We start from the raw sequence: 21,501 nt of genomic DNA, 5'->3' as shown, positions 1-21,501 counted from the left end.
TGTTGTTGCTGTCACCTCCTTCCCAAGCTCCACCCTCTCCACAGACATGGTCAGAAGTGTACACACAGACCCAGTGGGCTGCATTTAAAGATCACAGGGTATCACTCCAGTCGTCTTTCTCCAGGATTATTTCTCTCAGAGGCTGCAAACTCCTCTGTGTTGGCAGCAGCCAAATAAGAGGAATGCAGATAGAGAAACAGCCTTTACTCTTGTGTGCCTCTGTCCCAGCATCCTTTTCTTCTTGGCTCTCTCCAGTGACTGCCTGTTCACTTTTTAGGCCTGGCCATCACAGAGTGTCTACCACTTCTCCCTTCCCCAAGCTGAATTGAATTTTCCCTTCCTCAGATCCCAATGCATTTTTTTTTATAAATTCATCCCAATGCTGCTTTTTTGTGAGATATAATTTATAGTTATATGAGTTGTGACAAGTATATGTTTGTCAAATACATGTAGTCATATAACCATCACCGTAATCAAGGCACTAAACAGAATTGCCCCCCGTATTTTCCTGTGCTCCTTTGTAGTCAGACCCTCCCTTCTCCCCTAGACCCTGGCAGCTACTGATGTGATTTCTCTCCTAATGATTTGCCTTTGCCAGAATAGCATATAAATGGGATTGCACAGTTGTGGTGGTTTGAGAGGCTTCTTTGACTCAGCACAGGGCATTTCAGATTCCTCCATGTTGTTTTGTATGCCCATAGTTCATATCTTCTCAGTACTGAGTGCCCATGACTTTTTATCCATATCTCTACGTGAGCCTCTTCCATTGTATCTGGATATGTGATATTTTTCCATCTGTCTCCTTGATGGGTAGCCAGGCTCTTCCAGGGCTGGACTGTGTCTTGTGTGCCTCTGTATCCCCAGCCTGCATGTAGTAGACACTTGACGGAATGTGCTGGGGCAGCTGTGTGTTGATAGTGGAAGTCCTTATCCTCTCTGGCTCTCTCTAGGGCCCCGGCTGGTCCCTGCTCAGGCCCTGTGTTCAGCTGGTGACCTGGAGAGACACCCAGGGATGGGCAGGCAGGCTTCTCATAAAGCATTCCCATCCTCAGTTTGGTGTCCCTGATGGATGGGTGCCAACACTTGTTGGGAGGTTTGGGGGGTTCTCTGTGGCTCCCCTGAAGCTCTTCTCTCTGGGACTCATGAATTCCTGGGACTGTGGTACGGGCATGTGTCTGTTTCCTTCCTCCTAAGCCAGAGAAGCCCTCTTTGGGCCTTGTTTGCACTGAGTCACAGCTACATTGGCTAGTTAGTTAAAAATAGGCCCTAGTTATCTCTGCCCTGTGATAGGCCCTCTCCTCGGGCAGAGGCAGAAATCCTTATGTAAATATTTGGAGGAGCTTGTGGCTGGGGTGGTTTCCATGCCAGGATCTGCTTGCCTGGACTCCTGGAGCCACGAGGGCAAGGTGGCAGTGGGAGAGTGAGAGGTGGCATGTGTTAGAACACTCAGGGTGTTCACATTACTTGGGAGATGCTGGAGTTCATGGTAGTACCTCGAGCCGGTGGAAGTGGTTGGTCATTTGCTGTAGTGACAATGGCTGAGTCTTAAAAAGTCAGTAGGAATTATTGGAAAACCACCAGGTTTGAAATCAGACTGACCAGAGTTCAGTCTCTGTGATTCCTCGCCTTACTGGCCCGTGGCCTAAAACAAGTTACATGACTCCTCTGAGCATCATTTTCTCCTTTGTAAACAGGGACGATGTTATCTGCTCCACCAGGGTGATTGTGAGAATTAAAAGTGATCATGTGTGTAAAGCACGTAACAGAGCCCTGCATGCAATAGACCCTCATTTAGTGCTGGCTGCCACCACAGCCAACTCTAGTCTTGCTATCTACTTTGCCAGCAAACATTACAACCTTGCACTGGATATCTAAGGGAAGAATGAGAGGTTCTGAAAGGACGTAGGATCTCCAGATGCATGTCCAGACCTCTTTCCAATGTGCTCACATCTCTTTAACTTCTGTTGGCCTTCAGCCCTACGGTTAAATCACTTCAACAGCTGCCCAAGTAGGGCTGATAACTCAGGACTCACCAGCTGGGAGAGGACTGTAACCAAACTTAAAAATAGAGACACATCCATTGCCTGGTGCAGGGGCTGTGCAGGCCTCTGGAGAGAAGGCCAGGCAGCATCTGCGCACCCAGGCTGAGTTGGACTCTGGGCAGCTGGAGGCTTCAAGCCTCATGACGAAGGGGACCCTGCCAGGCAAGCCCGGCTTTCCTTGGTCCAGAAGTTCTGAGGGTATGTGTCCTCATCCTCTCCCCCAAGTAGCACTGCCTGGCTAGAGACTGACCATTCTTCAGAGAAGGAAAGGTGGAGAGGGTGTGGGGCCAGGTGTGGGGGAGATGGGGATCCTTAGGCTTAGCAGAGCTGTCTGAAGCTGGGCTGCACTGATTCCGTATAGCCTTTGGTATAAGGGGATGGAGAGAGCCACTGGGTGGCTTTTTAAAGGAAAGTAAGGCAGTCCTATCTAAGGTGAATGGAAAGCGAGCTCAAAAAGAATAGGCTGCAATATGATTGATCTAATTTCTTGTTTAGCCCCAAACCAGGTCACTGTGTCTGAATATAAGTGTGTCAGAAACAAACCAGAGAGTGCCCACAGAACAAGGCCCACACAGAAAGGTCAAGCCCTCCTGTTGAGGGAATACACCCAGATAGGGTGACCTTTGTGCCCAGAGCAGAGTTCTCTAATATTGTCATTAAATTGTGTCTGTGTCTGCTTCCTCCATGGCCTCCCCTTCCTCTGTGCAGGTGCCACCATGGAGTCTGACCACTGCTGAGCAGACAGCCACCGAGGGCCGAAATTCTGAGCCTTCCTCTGGACCCAGGCAGGAGACACACAGACAAGAAAGGCAAACTCACCATGGCCTCCACCAATGCAGAGAGCCAGCTCCAGAGAATCATCCGAGACTTGCAAGGTACGGTAGGTTGCTGGGCAGGCTGAGTTTGGTTTTGAGGGACTTGTGGCAGAGCTTTTTGCTGTTGCCAGTTGAAATTCAACCCTTTCATTTTTGTTCACACAACAAGTAATTGGAGTCCTCAGGTCACATCATATTGAAATATTTGGGTCTCAAATGTCCACCTTGTGTAAGGCTTGGAAAGCTTGCCTGGTTTCCTTTCAGAGAACTGTAAAGCCAGTTTGTAAACAAAATCATACACCCGGCTCCAGGACTGGGTCTGATTTCCATTAGTGCACACATGTGTGTTTTGAAGCTGCCTGTTAAGTCTTTGGCTAAATCCCAAACTTCTGGGCTCTGATGAAGTTGGCTTCTTTGGAAAAGAATGTTCTTTCTCCCGCTGAGCAGGAAGGACGGAGACCCACCTGTCTTGTTTTGCTGCCCAACCGGGTCCTGGCTGGCGGATGGCCCATTGCCTGGGATGCACTGTAGGTCCAGTCCTGCTGCCTCCCACACTTCCCTGAGCTCAGCGTTGTCCACTGAGAGAGGCTATGACTTGTATCCCTTATCTCACTGGAGAAAAGCAAGGCAGAGGAAGGTGCAGATAAAGCTTCATAGACTTAGGAGAAATGTACTATTTTCTTTTTGGCTGCAAATTCCAAGTTTCACTCTTTCAGATGCTGTCCCAGGGGTCAGAATTTTTATAAGTTTTCCATCCCCACTCATCACCTGTGCTGACCTTTAAGCTCTTCGGAGCTCTAGGACACTTGATATTACACAGTCTGAAGCTGACCACTTCCTCCATGCCTGCAGAGTCTGCTGTGACACTTTCCTGACAGACTAAAGGCCCAGGCTCCTAACTGCTTGGACACCACAAGCAGTTATCTCCCATACCAGGAGCCATTGGCCTAGCATGGCCACAATGCAGTTCTCATTCTGAAGTTCCAAAGTCAACAAGATAAAAAACATTTTCTCAGGCTTTTAATCTTGTGTCTACCATGCCTTAGGCCTCTGATAGCTAACAATTTCATGGCATTTCATGTGCACCGGGCAGTTTCTATACCAACAGCCTGGCACCAGTCTATGCTCCTAACCACTCTAGTCTACTTTCAGCTAAGACGTTAGATGCTTTTTTAAATCTACACAGAGAGGCAGAGAAAGTGAAATGCCAGTCTTTGCAAATCTGAGTTTGCCACTGGCTTTAAGAGGTCTCTCCATAAAGTAGGCAGTCTTTTCTGTGTTTCAATATCTGGTTCTTGAGGATAACTTTGAGACCTGGAGGTCCTTATTGGGAGGGAAGAGGGTGAAATAGGGGACCCTCAGGTAGAGCTTCTGATCTAGACCATTGTCTATCCCATGTACCAGCTGAGTCTGGCCACCCCCAACATCCTGGGCTGATTTCAATGTCCTTTACATAGGCCACAGAGCACTTTGGTGGGAATTCTTGAAAGGTGCCACTTTCTCAGTACCCTCCACTTTCATCTGTTGGTAAATGTCTTAATAAGCATACAAGTCTACAGCATCTACCATGAGAGTGGAGTGTCCTTAACTGAGGCATCTTTGTGTGGTACACAGCCTTCACTCCTCTGCAGGGCAGCCCACTTATCCTCTTGGTGACAGCAGTTTCAAAGACTTTGGAGTCAGGCAGGGGTGTGCTCAGCTTCTGGCTTCTCTTTTAACCCTGGAAAATGTTGGACAAGTCCCTTCACCTTTCCAACGCACAGTTGCTTCCTTCATGTGCCAGGTGGGTTTGATGATAACACCCACTTCTCAAGATTATTGAAAGAATCAAATAGTAATTCCTGCAAAGCTAATATTGCTTACAGTATCAGAGATTAGAGCTGAAAATTTCATATTTCATGTCCAGAGTCTACTCCTTCAAAGTTTCAGGAGTTCCCAGATCAGGTTGCGAGTGTTTACCTGGCATGAGGAGGCAGGAGGGTGGAGGAGGAAGGCTCTTTGTCTCTCCCAGGCCCCTGGCTCACTGGCTGTCAGTGCCAGCCATTGCAGACACTTCTAGCAAGGTACAGCTGGACAACAGTCACTTGTAAGAATCAGTCCCAAGAACCTGTCTCCACCATTTGCTAATCTTTGCCTGAGGGGTCAGTGTTGATTACATTTTCAGCCATCTTAGGCTTGGCTTCAGTCCTGGACAGGTCTGCTTCAAACCATGGTTCTTGGGAGCAGGGGTTAGGAATTTAAGAATTGCCAGAGAAGCAGATAGTTTTGTGAAGCACATCCCAACCATCTCTGCTGGGGAAATGTTTTCCAGGATCTAAACCAAATCCAGTGTCTCAATAGTCCCTCTGTCCCACAGCAGAGGCAGTGAGTGAGAGTCAAAGGTGGGTTTTTCTCTTTTCTACACAGGGAGGTGAATTCTCTTAGAAGTTAAGAAGTGGGCTCTGGAGTTAGACAGCTCTTGAGAAAACTAGGGTTCTTATTCCAGCTCTGCTGTTTGCCACCCATGATCTTTGGCCAAGTGCTCTGATTTCTCTGTACACTCCTCATCTGCAAAATGGGGATAATCATAGCAGACTTCATAGATTCTAAATTGTACTTTTTTTTTTTTGACATTTTAACAGCTCTGAAACTGGAATGTATATTATAATTAATTGTATCTTAGATTCATTGAAATAAGGCAATCCCTGCCTCTCAATGCCATATTAAATGAGAAAAATACATGTAAAGGCCTAGCCCCTCAAGGACACTCAGTTAACAGAAGCAGGTGCGGTTGTCATTGTTGGAATTGTGATTATCACTACTATTATTTGCACGTACTGGGTATTCTGATCCTGTGCTTACCTATAATGAGCAGTAGGATTATAGTGAAGAACCTGAAATATGGCTAGAATAAAGGTAAAGCTTTCTGGAAATCAGTATTCGGGGACTGAATTGATTCATCCACACAGCAAACATTTGTTGTCCAGCTACTATATGCAAATTACTAGCCCTGGGTGGTGGACAGACAAGGGTGAACAAGAAATGTGCCCAGTCAACAAGCATTGTAAAGTATCTGTGGGCTCTCAGGACATTTCAACACTCCCTGACTTGGAGTTATATCTCATGGATACTTACATACCCTTTTATGTTTCAGAGGTGCTTTGTATCACTGACCACTTTCTCCTCATGCTTCCTGGGTTATTCCTGCTTCTCTGTCTGAGTTTAGTCACTATCTGGTTACATGTTCCTATTCGTTGTCTTACAGATGCTGTGACAGAACTAAGCAAAGAATTTCAGGAAGCAGGGGAACCCATCACGGATGACAGCACCAGCTTGCATAAATTTTCTTATAAACTTGAGTATCTCCTGCAAGTAAGTGACGCCTGTAATGTGTTGATTTTTGCACTGGTATCTCTTTTCTCCCTCTTGGGTGACTCATCAGCATTCAAGATATGGTTCAGAAAGCCCAAGGAGCCAGTAAGCCCTCGTGGTTAGACTGAAGGTCAGAGCAGTCCCCAGTGCCAGCTCAATCCTCCAAGTGTGATCCTTTGGGGAATTGCAATGTTGCCCCTTAGGATGGCTTTGAGAATCAAGAACATCCTTTAGAGATTTAGGTCATTGTAAGGTAGGTCAGAAGGTTACTGTATGGCAAAGATCTTAACTTTGGGACAGTTACATACCCCTTTGGGAGTTTAGTGAAAGCTATAGAGTCTTCCCAAAAAGACATTCGTGTATGTATACACACAATCACGCATTTTTGCAGGCAGATTCTAAGAGTGTGTGGACCCTCTAAAGATTATCCATGGGCTTCTGTTTTAGAGCTTTGCTACTCAATGTGCAGTCCATAGACCAGCAGCATCAGCATCCTCTGGGAGCTTATTTGTAGTATATTCTTGGCTCCCACCCCCACCTACTGAATCAGAATCTCTGGGGTCAGCCCAGGATATTTTATTTTAACATATTGATGGTATAACTCTTATCCCTGCTTAGCCCAAAAAGTGCTGATGTAAAAAACACTGCAGTTGTGGAAAAATGCATGCAACTAAAATAGGCAGGAAAGAAATGCTGTAGAAGTTATTTTAGGGTAGTGGTATTAGGTGTTAAATTTTTTTCTATTTTTGTGTTTTGTTTTATCTAGATATCCTAATAACATACGCATATCTTGCTTCTGTAATCAGAAAAAAAATGCTATAAAATGTTATAGAAAGATATACCTGTGTCATTGTGAACACCATTATTTTGCAACGTCACATCCCACCAAAGCACATAGTATGCGGGCCCACTAGAGGAAAGGCCCCTAACATGCTGAAGGGCTTGCCTCTCTCATGACATTTCAGCTGGTTCTTTAACATTGTAAAAATGTTTTTGAGCCTTTCTTTTTTTCAATTTAGCCCATTTTGGTTTTGGGTTTGAAATGACTCAGAGCTGACATTTATTTAAATTTATTATAGGTGTATTAAAACGATATTGAAACTGAAGTGTTGAGTAACTGGGATAAAAGGTCATTATCTTATTTCCGTAAGTCGAAGCATAGTTAACACTCTTCATATTGCCCTTAAGACTCTTTTCTTTTTCTTTTTTTTTTTTTCTTTGAGACAGAGTTTCACTCTTGTTGCCCAGGCTGGAGTGCAGTGGTGCAATCTTGGCTCACTTCTACCTCTGCCTCCTGGGTTCAAGTGATTCTCCTGCCTCAGCCTCTTGAGTAGCTGGGATCACAGGTGCCCGCCACCACACCCAGCTAATTTTTGTATTTTTAGTAGAGATGGGGTTTCACCATGTTGGCCAGGCTGGTCTTGGACCCCTGACCTCAGGTGATCCACCCACCTCAGCCTCCCAAAGTGCTGGATTACCAGCGTGAGCCACCGCATATGGCCAAGACTCTTTTCTTGTATTTCTTTCTCATCCATTAATAACACCTTCGGTGGTTTTCCACCCAGCTGTATGAACAGGGTATTAACACACCTTGATTTGCCAATAAATAAAAATAATGCCAATAAAGGGCCTCACCCAGTGCTGGCACCTAAGAAGCTATTGTTATTATTTATCATTTAAATGCCGGGATGAAGAGCAGTGGGTTTGGACCTCCTCTCCCTGTCCCTTTCCCTACCCAGTTTGATCAGAAAGAGAAGGCCACCCTCCTGGGCAACAAGAAGGACTACTGGGATTACTTCTGTGCCTGCCTGGCCAAGGTGAAAGGAGCCAATGATGGGATCCGATTTGTCAAGTCTATCTCAGAGGTAAGCTGAGCAAGCAGCCAACAACTTCATGTCTTCCTTTTGCCTGCTTAAAGCAGCTCTTGCAGAGACCTTTGCTGCAGACAGCTAAATGAGGAAGTGGGAGTTTATGGGTGGTAAAGAAATCTAGTCCAGGTATACTCAATGCCCATTGTTGCAGTGGCTCAAGGTTGGGGAAAACACTTCAGTGAGTGTTTATCAAGAGGAGGAATGCTGAGTCCTGAATGTACCTTAGGCCACAACCCACATGTTACTTAACAGGGTGGCCTGTTCACATACATTGTAAGTCTGCTAATGGCAGCCTTGAGGTGTAAAGCATAGGATGACTCCATCTTTTTAAAAAACTCATTTTCTGAGATAAAATTCTTTAGAGTTTGCTATGCTGCTTTCCCTACACTTTGCCCAGGAAACTTAGATTTGAAATGAGAATGATGTGGGATCTCAAGAGACATTTCTTAAAATAGTGATGTGCCAACTTTCTACTTTCAATTCTGAGCCCCTCAAGAGCAAAATGCCATGGCTTTGCTGTTTTACAAAACTCCAGAACAACAAACACACACACATACTTCACATACACACTCACACTCTCCTTTCTGTTTATTTTCCACCCTCAACCCCCAGAGAATCTTTCTTCTCTCTCCTCAGCCTATTCCATCCAGGAGTGCAGAACTTTGCATATCAGGGAGCAGGTAAACCCCTTGATTTGAGACAGGAGGTTTGTACATTTCTTCTTTCTTTTCAGTAAGTGTGAAGTCACTTTAAAGTCAACACACCTGCTGCTTGGCTGGCTGCCCACAAATACCACAGCCTAAGGTATTCTGGGAAGGGCTCCTCACCAAACTCGCCAGCTGGAGCTAAATGACTTTCTTCTTATAGAGAATGATGGTGTTAGATATGCTGACATCAATGGCTGGACATTTCCCACCATTTGCACTCTCTGACATCTGAGACGATGAGGAAGGATCCTGGCTCTAAAGGGCTGGTTCTGCGAGTTTCTTTAATGTCCATGTTAGTGTGGATGAGTCTTGTGAGGTCTAGTGGGATACTTGGGTCCATGAGGTAGAGCAGTATTTTAATTTTAATGCATCATAAATGTGGAAGACGTTCTCTTTGTCACTCTCCTCTTTTCATTCCTCAGCTGCTGCATCAGAGCAACTAAAGCCTTTAACTTTATGACTTTGGATAGTTGAAGTCTGGAAATAAATTTAGTTTTAATCCCCATTCCCCAGGATTGATTATGAAATGCTTGCTAAAACACATCTACTTTTTGGCTAGTTTCTTCTTCTTTTCTCATAATGCAGACAGATCTTTAGACAGTCTGAAGCCATGGAAATTGACTTTCTAGAAGCAAAAAACATTCCTTGCTTGCATGAATGTTGGTGTTTTAGTGGCTGGCGTAGGCTCTGCTTCCCATAGGGTCCAGTTTCATCTCTGTTGAAGACTGCTCTCTGGGGCATCATTGGTTGGAATGGCTTGGAACATCCCTAGGCTAAGTGAGTTGCTGGATACTTGGTTAATTTTAATAATCAAGTAGCCATCTGGGTCTTTAACTGAGAGGGCAAGAGTTAATGGATAAGAAGCATTTGTAGGTCCCCTCAGACCCCTTTGAGGTAGGAGGTAGCTATTTAGGCTAAAATAGGTGAAGGTTCTAAGAAACCATTTCTGGAGATTCAGTATGGGCTCAGCTTGGACTGTGTTTCACTGTGATGAGGGTGTAGCTCGGCATCGGGCTCATGGCACAATGACCTGGTTTAAAGCAGAATCAGCTCTCATGTACCCTGCAGATTTCCTGTCCTTTGCTGCCATTGTATTCCTTCTCCAGATAGTGTATGTGGGTTCTGATTAGAAGCTAAAAAAAATTAAGGAATTAGTTAACGAAAGTGGATCCATAATCTCAAAACATAAAAAGGCCATGCAGCATTTTGATTTGTAGTACAAAGGAACTATTGTTCCCTTCCCCCTAAAAATACCTTTTAAAATAAATAGTTCCCTTTATATATATATATATATATATAATTCAGTTAATGGGCCTGATTAAAAGTATAGCCTCAAATGTTTGCCATTAAAAAAGTTTTGATGTTCTGAAGGCTGGTATAATGGTAAGTTTGCCAAAAATAAGGACAAGTTCCTGTCTTTGGGAGCTTACAGACCTGGGCTGTGATGTGAGGGTCTTAATGAAATTCTGCAGGGTGTGTGTTTGTATAATTGACACGCTTCACTTCACAATGCCTTGCTCACCTCTTTCCAACTGCCTGAATTTCCTGGTTATCACCACTAAACACTTTGTTCTCACCTCAATCGTCAGTGGAAAACTGATTTAGACAGGATATACCATCAAGATTCTCCCCCACGCATCTGCTGAGATCATCTATCTGCAGACATGTCATGGTGGTTTTTATAAAGCCAATAAACCAGGCTGCTGCCTGCCTTCACTTCCAGGTGTCCTGGCTGTATCCAAAACACACATGGGGAAATGTCTTACAGCTTCTGTAGTTGAAGAGAGTTAACACCTTTTTGTTTTTTAAAACTACTTCATATGGTATAATTTCCTTGAGTCAGCAGTAAGAAGAAATATAGCTCTGAGCTAAAAGGTGCTATACACCAGGATGTTTACCCCATTGAATCAGGAAATATGTGGTACAGCCTCAATCACTGGCATTTAGTGCCAATATTTCCTGACTCAATATGGTGTTGGAATTAAAATCTGAATAGTATGAGGTATAGGAACCCTCTGGCAAACCACTGCTCCCCCTTCCCCCATCACATATACAGACTGTAAATATTTCTGACCTTTGAAGGGGTGGGGAGGGTATTGGTCCCAGCTTACCCTACCCAGAGCCAGAGCCTGAGAGAGCAGGTACTTGTGGTAGGTCAGGAGGTTTTGAATTCCTGCCTACTTTCTTGAGTTTCTGGGCTGACCTATCAGGAATATGAATCCTAATTTGCAAACTTGCCCAAGTGTCTTCTGTGGCTGTCCCTTTTATTCCATCCGCCTTGGCCATTATATGCTCCCAGCTGACAGAGCCCTGCTTTGCAGCCTCATGGCAGAGTCTCTGACCAACATATCCCATCTCCATCACAACAAGCTTTTGAGTGGTGAATTTAAGCCTCAAACAGTTACGGTCACATCTTCTCCTTCCTCTGAATTGGATTTTAGGTATAAGCTCTGTGGGGAGAGGTTTTGAAGACAGGGCTGCACCTGGGCCTTCCTATGCCATCCACGCCAAACTTGTGAGACAGACCCATATCCATTTTATCCTTAGCCCAGTGTGACTGGGCTGCCTAGAGACACCCCTGGTCTCACCCCTGGGCTCCTTCTGATTCAATGTAGTGATTTGGCATATCTGATAAAGAACAGGAAATCCAACCAGGAAAGTGTTGGCAGACTTGTAGATTTTACTGATGGTTTCATGGAACACAGATGAGGCAGTTACACGGCCCCACTCACGCACCTCTGCCCTTGTCCCTCCCTTCCTCCTTCTGCACATGTTTCTGCCAAGCCCTTTAGGCCCTTCCCCTGCACCTGTTCCCCACACACCTTAAAAACAAACCAGCATTAGCTGAGCTGAGCCAATCTCTTCCTCCTCAAGCTGACTTCTGGTGTGAGAAGTCCTTCATTTACCTACTTCCAGGTTTTACTCCAATATAAAACTGAGTTTTATTTGGTTCCTATCTGACTCCAAACCCAGAGATTCTGATAGAGCAGAGGAGGGAAAGTGACATTCCAATAGAATCCACAGATGTTTGGAAGCCTCTTGTTAATATGTTTTCCATGATATGTTTGCTGGAGTCTGCAGAATATTCTCAGATGAAGGCCTGCAAGTAGTTCACCCACTTCAAGCCCTACTCTTTGTGGTAAGAGTATCAAATGTGTTGTGTCCTTTGAAGGACAACGTATAGGGTAAAATTGGGTGACATTTTTTGCCCGGTATCTGTGTTTCACAAGCCATCTATGAGACCAGGTCTGTATTTGGAGTTAGGCTGACAGCTCTTTGGCTCTATGTAATCTGCTTTTTCCAGCTCCGAACATCCTTGGGGAAAGGAAGAGCATTTATTCGCTACTCCTTGGTGCACCAGAGGTTGGCAGACACCTTACAGCAGTGCTTCATGAACACCAAAGTGACCAGGTAAATACAGGACAGGGCTGGGGTTTAGCATCATCCCATGCAGAAATGAACTAAAGTTCATTAATAATAATGACAACTGCAACAGTAGTGCTCATTTGTGTTCCCCATGACACTGCAGACTCCTTCCACATCTGTCATTGTCTTCCACCCCTCCTCCCAAAGTCCTTGACACATGTGGGCAAGTAGCACTGTGTTTTTATAGGTAAGTGAGGCTCAGAGGGGCTTACTGCTTTTCTCTAGGCCTCACCCGTTGCTCTCTTAACTCCCGATACCAGGCATTTTCCCTGGTGGATGGCATGTCCTTGGTGCCAGCACTACTGGACAGACAGGTTACAGCCTTGACCTCTCAGCAGAATCACCTGTGGGGCTTTTAACACTACTGAGCCTGCATCCTCATCTGGCATATTGAGTGAACACACTGGAGACTGTGGTGGGTAGCCAGGACTGGGAGCCACTGCAGAGCTCAGGTCAGGTGTGCAGTCAGCCTTTGTGTGGGTAGTGCTGAAGCCTCAAAAGGGAAGAGAGAAGGGAGGAGAGAGGCAGGGATTGAGTCTATAAAGGGGAGAATGGGTGTCAGCTTAGAAGCTGCAAATCAGGTACCAGTCAACTAAACCTCTTTGGGTTTTCCAGCATCTCTTGGCCCCTTTCCTTTTGGAGTATTCAAAATTTTTTTGAATCTAAAAAACTACAAAGGGAAAACCTTTTGTTTCATTATGTCACCTTAAAGATTGATTTGCATAGAGATGTACTCATATTTCTCATGCATGTGACAGGCCTTGTGAATTGATGTGAGCTGAAAAAGTTTGCATATTTGATTTGAAGGTTATTTTGTTTTCGATGTTTGGTGAAGATCATCATCAACAGCTTGACTTAATCACAGTTCACAGACAATAATGTCCCACTTTTTTGCCCATGCGGGAGTGCAGTGGCACGATCATAGCACACTGTAACCTCAAGCTGCTGGGCTCAAGTGATCTTCTTACCTCAGCCTTCGAGTAGCTGGATAGGCATTTACCGCTGTGTCTGGCTAATTTTTTACTTTTTATATAGACAGGGTCTCACTATGTTGCCCAGCTTGGCCTCAAATTCCTGGGCTCAAGTGAACCCCCTGCCTAGGCCTCCCAAAGTGCTAGGATTACAGGTGTGAGCCACTATGCCCAGGCATCTTTTTCATTTTGGGCAGGGGTTGGGGTAGGGGGTTGGGGTAGTCTTAACCTGTCACACAGGCTGGAGTGCAGTGGCATGATCATGGCTCACTGTGGCCTCTACCTCCTGGGTTCAAGCAATCCTCCTGCCTCAGCCTCTTGAGAAGCTGGGACTACAGGTACATGCCACCATGCTCAGCTAATTTTTTGTGTTTGTTTGGTAGAGATGGGATATTGCCATGTTGCTCACCCTGGCCTCGAACTCCTGGGTTCAAGCTATCCTCCTGCCTCAGCTTCCCAAAGTGTTGGGATTACAGGCATGAGCGACTGTGTTCTGATGCATCTTTTTAAAATTCTTGTTACTTTGCCTGAAATGAAACAACCACTACCTCAAAATGCAGATAACATTTATTTTATTTTTTCTCACCCTGTCTTACGGTGCTGAACCATTTCTGAATAGTTTGTTCCTTGGCTTTTAAATTGGTATCTGGACAGAAATTAGCAGTGAGTTTAGTGTCCCATATTGAGTTCTGAAAATGGAATAGAAAGTAATCTTTCAAAAAAGAAGTTTTCTTTCTCCTACAATTGCCCTTTCTTGGCAAATAATTGATGTTTAAGGTTTCCCATATGCTTTTTGAGAAGTAGATATGATATATATAATAAATGAATAAGCATCCAGATCATTGCAGTAATTTCTTTGAAGAAGAGCAAGCTTATTTGAGAGTTATGTTCTTCTACCATGAAAATGAAATTGGTTTGTGTGCCTGTGTCTTTTAATTTAGTAACCTGAGTTGGAATTCGATGAGGCAGAGCCACAGTGGGAGGACTGAGTAAATTCACACTTTCTTTATCTTTATTACTCTTATAATTGACATGTTTTTCTGCAGTGACTGGTACTATGCAAGAAGCCCCTTTCTGCAGCCAAAGCTGAGCTCGGACATTGTGGGCCAACTCTATGAGCTGACTGAGGTTCAGTTTGACCTGGCGTCGAGGGGCTTTGACTTGGATGCTGCCTGGCCAACATTTGCCAGGTACTTTGAAGGATTGCTTGGTTTAAAAGACAGGAAAAGAGACATTTGAAGTTTTGAAGATTGCCACCAGTCTACTCAAAGCAATTTTGCTTGCTCAGTAAATTACACAAACCTGTTCAACTCTTATTCCAGCTCCTTTTACAGACTTTGTTGAATCATGACTAACAATAACATCTGAAGGCTCCAACCTTAAACCAACTTAACTGGCCAGGGCATGAGTCAGTGGAGATGTGTATTGCAAAAGCCAAGGCTTTAAAATTTTTTTAAGGCACTCGTTGTTACGGGCATTGGGGGAGGAGTGGGCTTTTTCCCGTGCCTGTTCTTATGGAGTTATTACAGAAGGCTCCTAAGCAGTAGGAGAGGAAGTGAAAGCCACAGCTTGTCCACATAAGGGTTGCAGGAAAGGTTGCTGCATTTTTATTTCTTCTTTTTTTCTTTTCTGAGGCCATCAAGCCAGCCATATCTTACACCAGTGTGGCACTCACATACCACCAGAGTCCTTACATGAGCTCCAGGAAGGAGGTGTGAGGAACAGGCTCAGAGGATCAGGGGACTTGACAAAGTCACCCAGCTGGTGGGCAGCAGGCCTGGGACACCTCACTTGGGTTAAAATCAAGTCCAGTGTTCTTTGTTTTGTTTTGCTTTCTGTTTATAAGGCTTTTAAAATTTAACATTCATATTTTTTATTAGGAAATACTTCACGTATAGAGAAAAGTGGTGACTATGATAGTCACATGCAAACCACTAGGATTTAATTTTGCCATATTCAGATGTCCTTTTTTTATTTTTATTTTTTGTAGGGATGGAGTCTTGCCATCTCTCCCAAGCTGGTTTGAACTCCTGGGCTCAAGCTATCCTCCTATCTTGGCCTTCCAAACTGCTGGGATTACAGGTGTGAGCCACCACGCCTGGCCCAGATACTCTTTTTAAAACTTTTACATTTTGAAATAATTTCAGAATTACAGAAAAGTTGCAAAAATAGTACAAAGTACTCATCTATCCTTCACCCTGATTCCCTAGTTGTCGATATTTTACTATAATTGTTCATCATTTTTTCTATTTACATGTTGATTTATTTCCTAAGCCTTTTGAGAGTAAATTACAGACTTGATCCTCTTTTCTCTTAAGTACTTAATTATGTATTTTCTAAAATCAAGGACATCCTGTTATATAACTCAGTACAGTTATTAAAATCAGAAAATTAGCATTGGTACAATACTGCTATCTAATTTACAGATCTCATTTAAATTTTACAAATTATCTCAGTAATGTCTCTCATAATCCAAGATCCAATCCCAGATCACATATTAATTGTTAATTCATTAATTGCTATGCCTCTCTAGTCCCCTTTAATTTTGAACAGTTTTTCAGTCTTTGTCTTTCGTAACATTGACATTTTTAAAAAAATACAGGCCAGTTATTTTGTAAAATGTTCCTTAATTTGAGTTTGTCTGATGTTTCCTCATTATTGGATTTAGGTTAAGTGTTTTTGGCAGGAATACCTTAGCTGTTGTGTCCTTGTCAGCACACTGTATCTGGAGGCACACAGTGTTGATTTGTTTCATTACTAATGAGGTTAACCCTGGTCATTTGGGTAAGGCGGTGCTTGCCAAGTTTCTCCAAAAGTTACTATTTCTTCCTTTGTAATGAGTATATATCTTATGGGAAGACATGCTGAAATTACATTATTATCCTTTTTTCTCTTATATCTGTCCTGTATTAGTTTTAATACCATTTGATCATTCTTGCCTGAAGCAGTTATTACCATCATCATTACCAGAGTGATTTTCTAACTCCATTATTTCTTTTACATTATTAGTTGACATTCTACTGTAAGGAAGATCTTTTTCTTTTTCCCCATTTATTCATTCATAGCAGTATTGACTCATGGATTCTTATTTTATTCAATAGGTTGCATTCTGTCACTGTCATTATTTATTTTGAAGCTTACATTATCCCATTTATCCAATTACCCCAGTGGGGAGCCCCCTTCAAGCTGGCTCTTGTGGGGAGGTTTGGTTGCATCTGATACTTTTTTTAAGAAATAAAATATTATAGATCAGCTAAAGCCCCACCCCATTGCCATCCTTTCTCCTTTGTTCCCCTTTCAGAAGTAATCATGTAATCAATGCATTTCATTCCCAGATCTTATGCTTTCATTATTAATTGTGTATTTGTAAATATTTTATATATGTATATATATATAGTTTTATTTTGTAAATGTTTTAAAATTTTACACATGTTGAATCATGTAATAGCTATCCTTTGCAACCTGCTTTTTTCATTCTGCCTTGTTTTTGAGATTTTGTATCTGTTTATACATGGAGTTCTGTAAGTGTAGAGTTGGGTTGGCAAACCACAGCCCAGAGGGCTGTGTGGAACACAGCTTTGCCCATTTACTCACCTGTTGTCCATGGCTGCTTTTATGCTAACAGTGCCAGTTGAGTGACAGAGACCATATAGCCCATAAGACCAAAATATTTACTATCTGGCTCTTTTCAAAAAAAAAAAGAATGCCAACCCATGGTGTAGAGAATTCTGTTGGGTGAATAAGCCACAGTGTATCTCTTTCCATAGCAGTGTAGAGTTTGTTTGGTTTCCCTTTTTCCAGTTACAGTGCTGCCAAGAGCATCCCCACTGTCTCCTTATGTACATATGTGACTGTCTTCAGGGAAGATACTGTGAAGGGCAGTTGCTGGGTTTTGGAGACTAGGTTTGAACACACAATAATTTTAGATTTAGGAGATGATTCTGATGAAGTAAAAATGTGTTTAGTTTCCAGTGTTCCTGCTAAACGAGAGTTATCACACAAGCCTTTGTATTTCTAAAGCAGTGCCATCCAGTGGAACTTTCTGCGTGAGGGAAATGTTCTGTATCTGCACTGACCGGCCTGGTTATGTGACCTAGAAGCAGGCCTCCCAGCCACACTGTTGCTGTGTCATACAGAGCGGGCAGCTGAGCTCCCAAGCACAGTGTGACTCTTATTTACCAAACTGACTGCTGCTTGTTCCTCACTGGCAGACAAACTGAGGCAGGCACAAAAAGCTCAAGGAAAATTTAAACCAAATAGTGGGAAATACATGTTCACTTAATTCTTTTTTGGCAATGGGAGGAAAGCCATGATGGTAAAACTCTAGCCATGGAATTCATCTGTTACAGACCAGTGTAGCTGTGCTATTTGGTGGAATCTGTTGGGTTTGACTTTCTTACATTCTACCTGGGAAGGCAGCCCCCTACCACCACCTGGTTGCCTAGTGACCAGCAAGGCCTCCATGTGTTAGGTTTCCTGCTCTGAATACAGGTATGTCTGTTTTGTGGCCCCACAGGAGGACGCTGACCACTGGCTCTTCTGCTTACATGTGGAAACCCCCTAGCCGCAGCTCCAGCATGAGCAGTTTGGTGAGCAGCTACCTGCAGGTAAGGCCAGGAAGGCTGGGAATTATCTTACTATAGCTTCTACCAGGGTATGTCCTTGCCTCTAGCAACTCAAGGGTGATGTTCTCAGATGCCCGTTGTTCCAGCCAGAGCAATAGAACCACTGAGTTATGGCTGCTATTCCCGGGAGTCTGGGTTTTTCAACCAAATAGAATCTAGGCTCTCTTAAAATTACATTCTTCTAAATGATTTTAAAGTATTTTAAAAGAAGCAGTTTAGCACCGTGGTTAAAAGTGACGAGAGTCAAATCCTGACTCTCACCTACCAGCTGTGACCAAGGGGAAATTACTTAACCTTCAGCTCTCTCATCCACAAGATGGGGATAATAAAACTCATTCTAGCTCATAAATGAGGGGTGCGCATGCAGTTCTTAAGCATATGTTAAGTACTTACGGGCTTGACATATGCAAGGGCTCAGTCAATGTTTAGTAGGTAGTGGCAGTTTGTTAATTTTTTTTAGAAATGTGAATTTATCACAGCTGTATATAGTTCTGTGGAAACTGAACAGCAATTAAAAAAATTAAAATGATCAATATAAGGAGCATTAAGAGTAGAAAATAGATGAATCTTTTACTTTATTTTGAGGCTTAATCATGCCAGGAGTTGCAGTTATGGGTATGGCACAATGAATGAACAACAGCTTAGATATAACTGAATTTATCTCAGAGACAATGTCCATTAAGTTAATAAGGCTGAAGAAGGCTGGATGGGAAATACAAGTCTGTATCTCAGTGGAGCTCACATGGGTGGCCTCATAGCTTTGGAATGTGCTGCTGAATCTGTGGCAGATGCTTTGAGCAAAGGGATTCTAGTCTTTTGAATAGTTCTTTAGACTAACCTTAGGGCAGGTAATGCCTGTATTTTTACCTCTGCTCTCATTAAACTCTAAAGCTTTTCTGAATAGCCCTGTAGCTTCATCCTAAAGCCACTTGTCTTTTGTGTTTTTCCTCCCAGACTCAAGAGATGGTGTCCAACTTTGACCTGAACAGCCCCCTAAACAACGAGGCATTGGAGGGCTTTGATGAGATGCGACTAGAGCTGGACCAGTTGGAGGTGCGGGAGAAGCAGCTACAGGAGCGCATGCAGCAGCTGGACAGAGAGAACCAGGAGCTGAGGGCAGCTGTCAGCCTACAAGGGGAGCAACTGCAGACAGAGAGGGAGAGGGGGCGCACTGCAGCGGAGGACAACGTTCGCCTCACTTGCTTGGTAGCTGAGCTCCAGAAGCAGTGGGAGGTCACCCAGGCCATCCAGAACACTGTGAAGGAGCTGCAGACATGCCTGCAGGCCCTGGAGCTAGGAGCAGCAGAGAAGGAGGAGGACTACCACACAGCCCTGCGGCGGCTGGAGTCCATGCTGCAGCCCTTGGCACAGGAGCTTGAGGCCACATGGGACTCACTGGGCAAGAAAAACCAGCATTTAGCCAGCTTCCCAGGCTGTCTAGCCATGGCTCAGCAGAAGGCAGATACGGCATCAGACACAAAGGGCCGGCAAGAACCTATTCCCAGTGATGCGGCCCAGGAGATCCAGGAGCTAGGGGAGAAGCTTCAAGCCCTAGAAAGGGAGAGAACCAAGGTCGAGGAGGTCAACAGACAGCAGAGTGCCCAACTGGAACAGCTGGTCAAGGAGCTGCAGCTGAAAGAGGATGCCCGGGCCAGCCTGGAGCGCCTGGTGAAGGAGATGGCCCCACTCCAGGAGGAGTTGTCTGGGAAGGGACAGGAGGCAGACCAGCTCTGGCGACGGCTGCAGGAGTTGCTGGCCCACACGAGCTCCTGGGAGGAGGAGCTAGCAGAGTTGAGGCGGGAGAAAAAACAGCAACAGGAGGAGAAGGAGCTGCTGGAGCAGGAGGTCAGGTCTCTGACCCGGCAGCTGCAGTTCCTGGAAACCCAGCTGGCACAGGTGAGCCAACATGTGAGTGACCTGGAGGAGCAGAAGAAGCAGCTCATTCAGGACAAAGACCACCTCAGCCAGCAGGTGGGTACGCTCGAGCGGCTTGCTGGGCCGCCTGGCCCAGAACTGCCAGTGGCAGGTGAGAAGAATGAGGCCCTGGTCCCTGTGAACTCCAGTCTGCAAGAGGCCTGTGGGAAGCCAGAGGAGGAGCAGAGGGGCCTGCAGGAGGCACAGTTAGACGATACCAAGGTGCAAGAGGGCAGCCAGGAGGAAGAGCTCCGGCAGGCCAACAGGGAGCTGGAGAAGGAGCTACAGAATGTGGTCGGGCGTAACCAGCTTCTGGAGGGCAAGCTGCAAGCCCTGCAGGCCGATTACCAGGCTTTGCAGCAGCGGGAATCAGCCATCCAGGGCTCCTTGGCCTCCCTGGAGGCCGAGCAGGCCAGCATCCGGCACTTGGGTGACCAGATGGAGGCGAGCTTGCTGGCTGTAAGGAAGGCCAAGGAGGCCATGAAAGCCCAGATGGCAGAGAAGGAGGCCACTCTACAGAGCAAGGAGGGAGAGTGTCAGCAGCTGCGGGAGGAGGTGGAGCAGTGCCGGCACCTGGCAGAGGCCCGGCACAGAGAGCTTAGGGCTCTCGAGAGCCAGTGCCAGCAGCAGACCCATCTGATTGAGGTCCTCACAGCAGAGAAAGGCCAACAGGGAGTTGGCCCACCCACCGACAATGAAGCCCGTGAGCTGGCTGCCCAGCTAGCCCTGTCTCAGGCGCAGCTAGAAGTCCATCAGGGGGAGGCCCAACGGCTGCAGGCTCAGGTGGTGGACCTCCAGGCCAAGATGCGGGCAGCCCTGGATGACCAGGACAAGGTGCAGAGCCAGCTAAGCATGGCTGAGGCCGTCCTGAGGGAGCACAAAACCCTCGTGCAGCAGCTGAAGGAGCAGAATGAAGCCCTTAACAGAGCCCATGTCCAGGAGCTGCTGCAATGCTCGGAGCGTGAAGGGGCGCTGCAGGAGGAGAGGGCCGATGAGGCCCAGCAGAGGGAGGAGAAGCTGCGGGCCCTGCAGGAGGAGCTGTCCCAGGCCAAATGCAGTTCCGAGGAAGCACAGCTGGAGCACGCTGAGCTGCAAGAGCAGCTGCACCGGGCCAACACGGACACAGCCGAGCTGGGCATCCAGGTTTGCGCACTGACCATGGAAAAGGAGCGAGTGGAGGAGGCACTGGCCTGTGCTGTCCAGGAGCTCCAGGACGCCAAAGAGGCAGCCTCAAGGGAGCGAGAGGGCCTGGAGCGCCAAGTAGCTGGGCTGCAGCAAGAGAAGGAGAGCTTGCAGGAGAAGCTGAAGGCGGCCAAGGCAGCAGCCGGCTCACTGCCTGGCCTGCAGGCCCAGCTCGCCCAGGCCGAGCAGCGGGCCCAGAGCCTCCAAGAGGCTGCACACCAGGAGCTCGACACCCTCAAGTTCCAGCTGAGTGCTGAAATCATGGACTACCAGAGCAGACTTAAGGTAATCCTAGCTTCAACCACTTGGGCTCTACCCCTCTCCCTGGGCAGGCCTGGTGGATCCATGGGAGGATGCACCTTTAGCCATGAGGCAGGTGAGGGCTGGAGAATGTACTGTGGGTGCAGGCAAACACCTTGTGGCCCTGTCCTATCACAGCTCCCAGTAGCATCTTTCTCTCTGCAGGAATATGTTAGGCGCAGAACATTGGGAGTGATGCCTTAGCCCAGAAGTTTAAACTCAAGACCATTGCAAACAAGATTAGCCCACACAGAAGTTTGTAAAATTAGTAGCCAACATTGAAAGAGCAGGGTGTTT

At 45.6% G+C, this 21,501-nt stretch overlaps 1 protein-coding gene across 1 annotated transcript in view; it reads left to right on the top strand.

The window, feature by feature from the left end:
* Nucleotides 1-21,501, top strand: part of FYCO1 (FYVE and coiled-coil domain autophagy adaptor 1) — a 77,613-nt gene that overhangs the window by 8,072 nt on the left and 48,040 nt on the right. The window contains exons 2-8 of the mRNA XM_004034000.5: nucleotides 2,751-2,917; nucleotides 6,102-6,208; nucleotides 7,948-8,073; nucleotides 12,091-12,197; nucleotides 14,230-14,373; nucleotides 17,700-17,790; nucleotides 18,763-21,189. Of these exons, the coding sequence (XP_004034048.3) occupies nucleotides 2,863-2,917; nucleotides 6,102-6,208; nucleotides 7,948-8,073; nucleotides 12,091-12,197; nucleotides 14,230-14,373; nucleotides 17,700-17,790; nucleotides 18,763-21,189 (3,057 nt within the window). The 5' untranslated portion in view covers nucleotides 2,751-2,862. The remainder of the gene's footprint in view (nucleotides 1-2,750; nucleotides 2,918-6,101; nucleotides 6,209-7,947; nucleotides 8,074-12,090; nucleotides 12,198-14,229; nucleotides 14,374-17,699; nucleotides 17,791-18,762; nucleotides 21,190-21,501) is intronic.

Source organism: Gorilla gorilla, chromosome 2, assembly GCF_029281585.2.
Source record: "Gorilla gorilla gorilla isolate KB3781 chromosome 2, NHGRI_mGorGor1-v2.1_pri, whole genome shotgun sequence".
NCBI classification, from domain to species: domain Eukaryota; kingdom Metazoa; phylum Chordata; class Mammalia; order Primates; family Hominidae; genus Gorilla; species Gorilla gorilla.
This window is presented reverse-complemented; position numbering and strand designations above follow the sequence as displayed.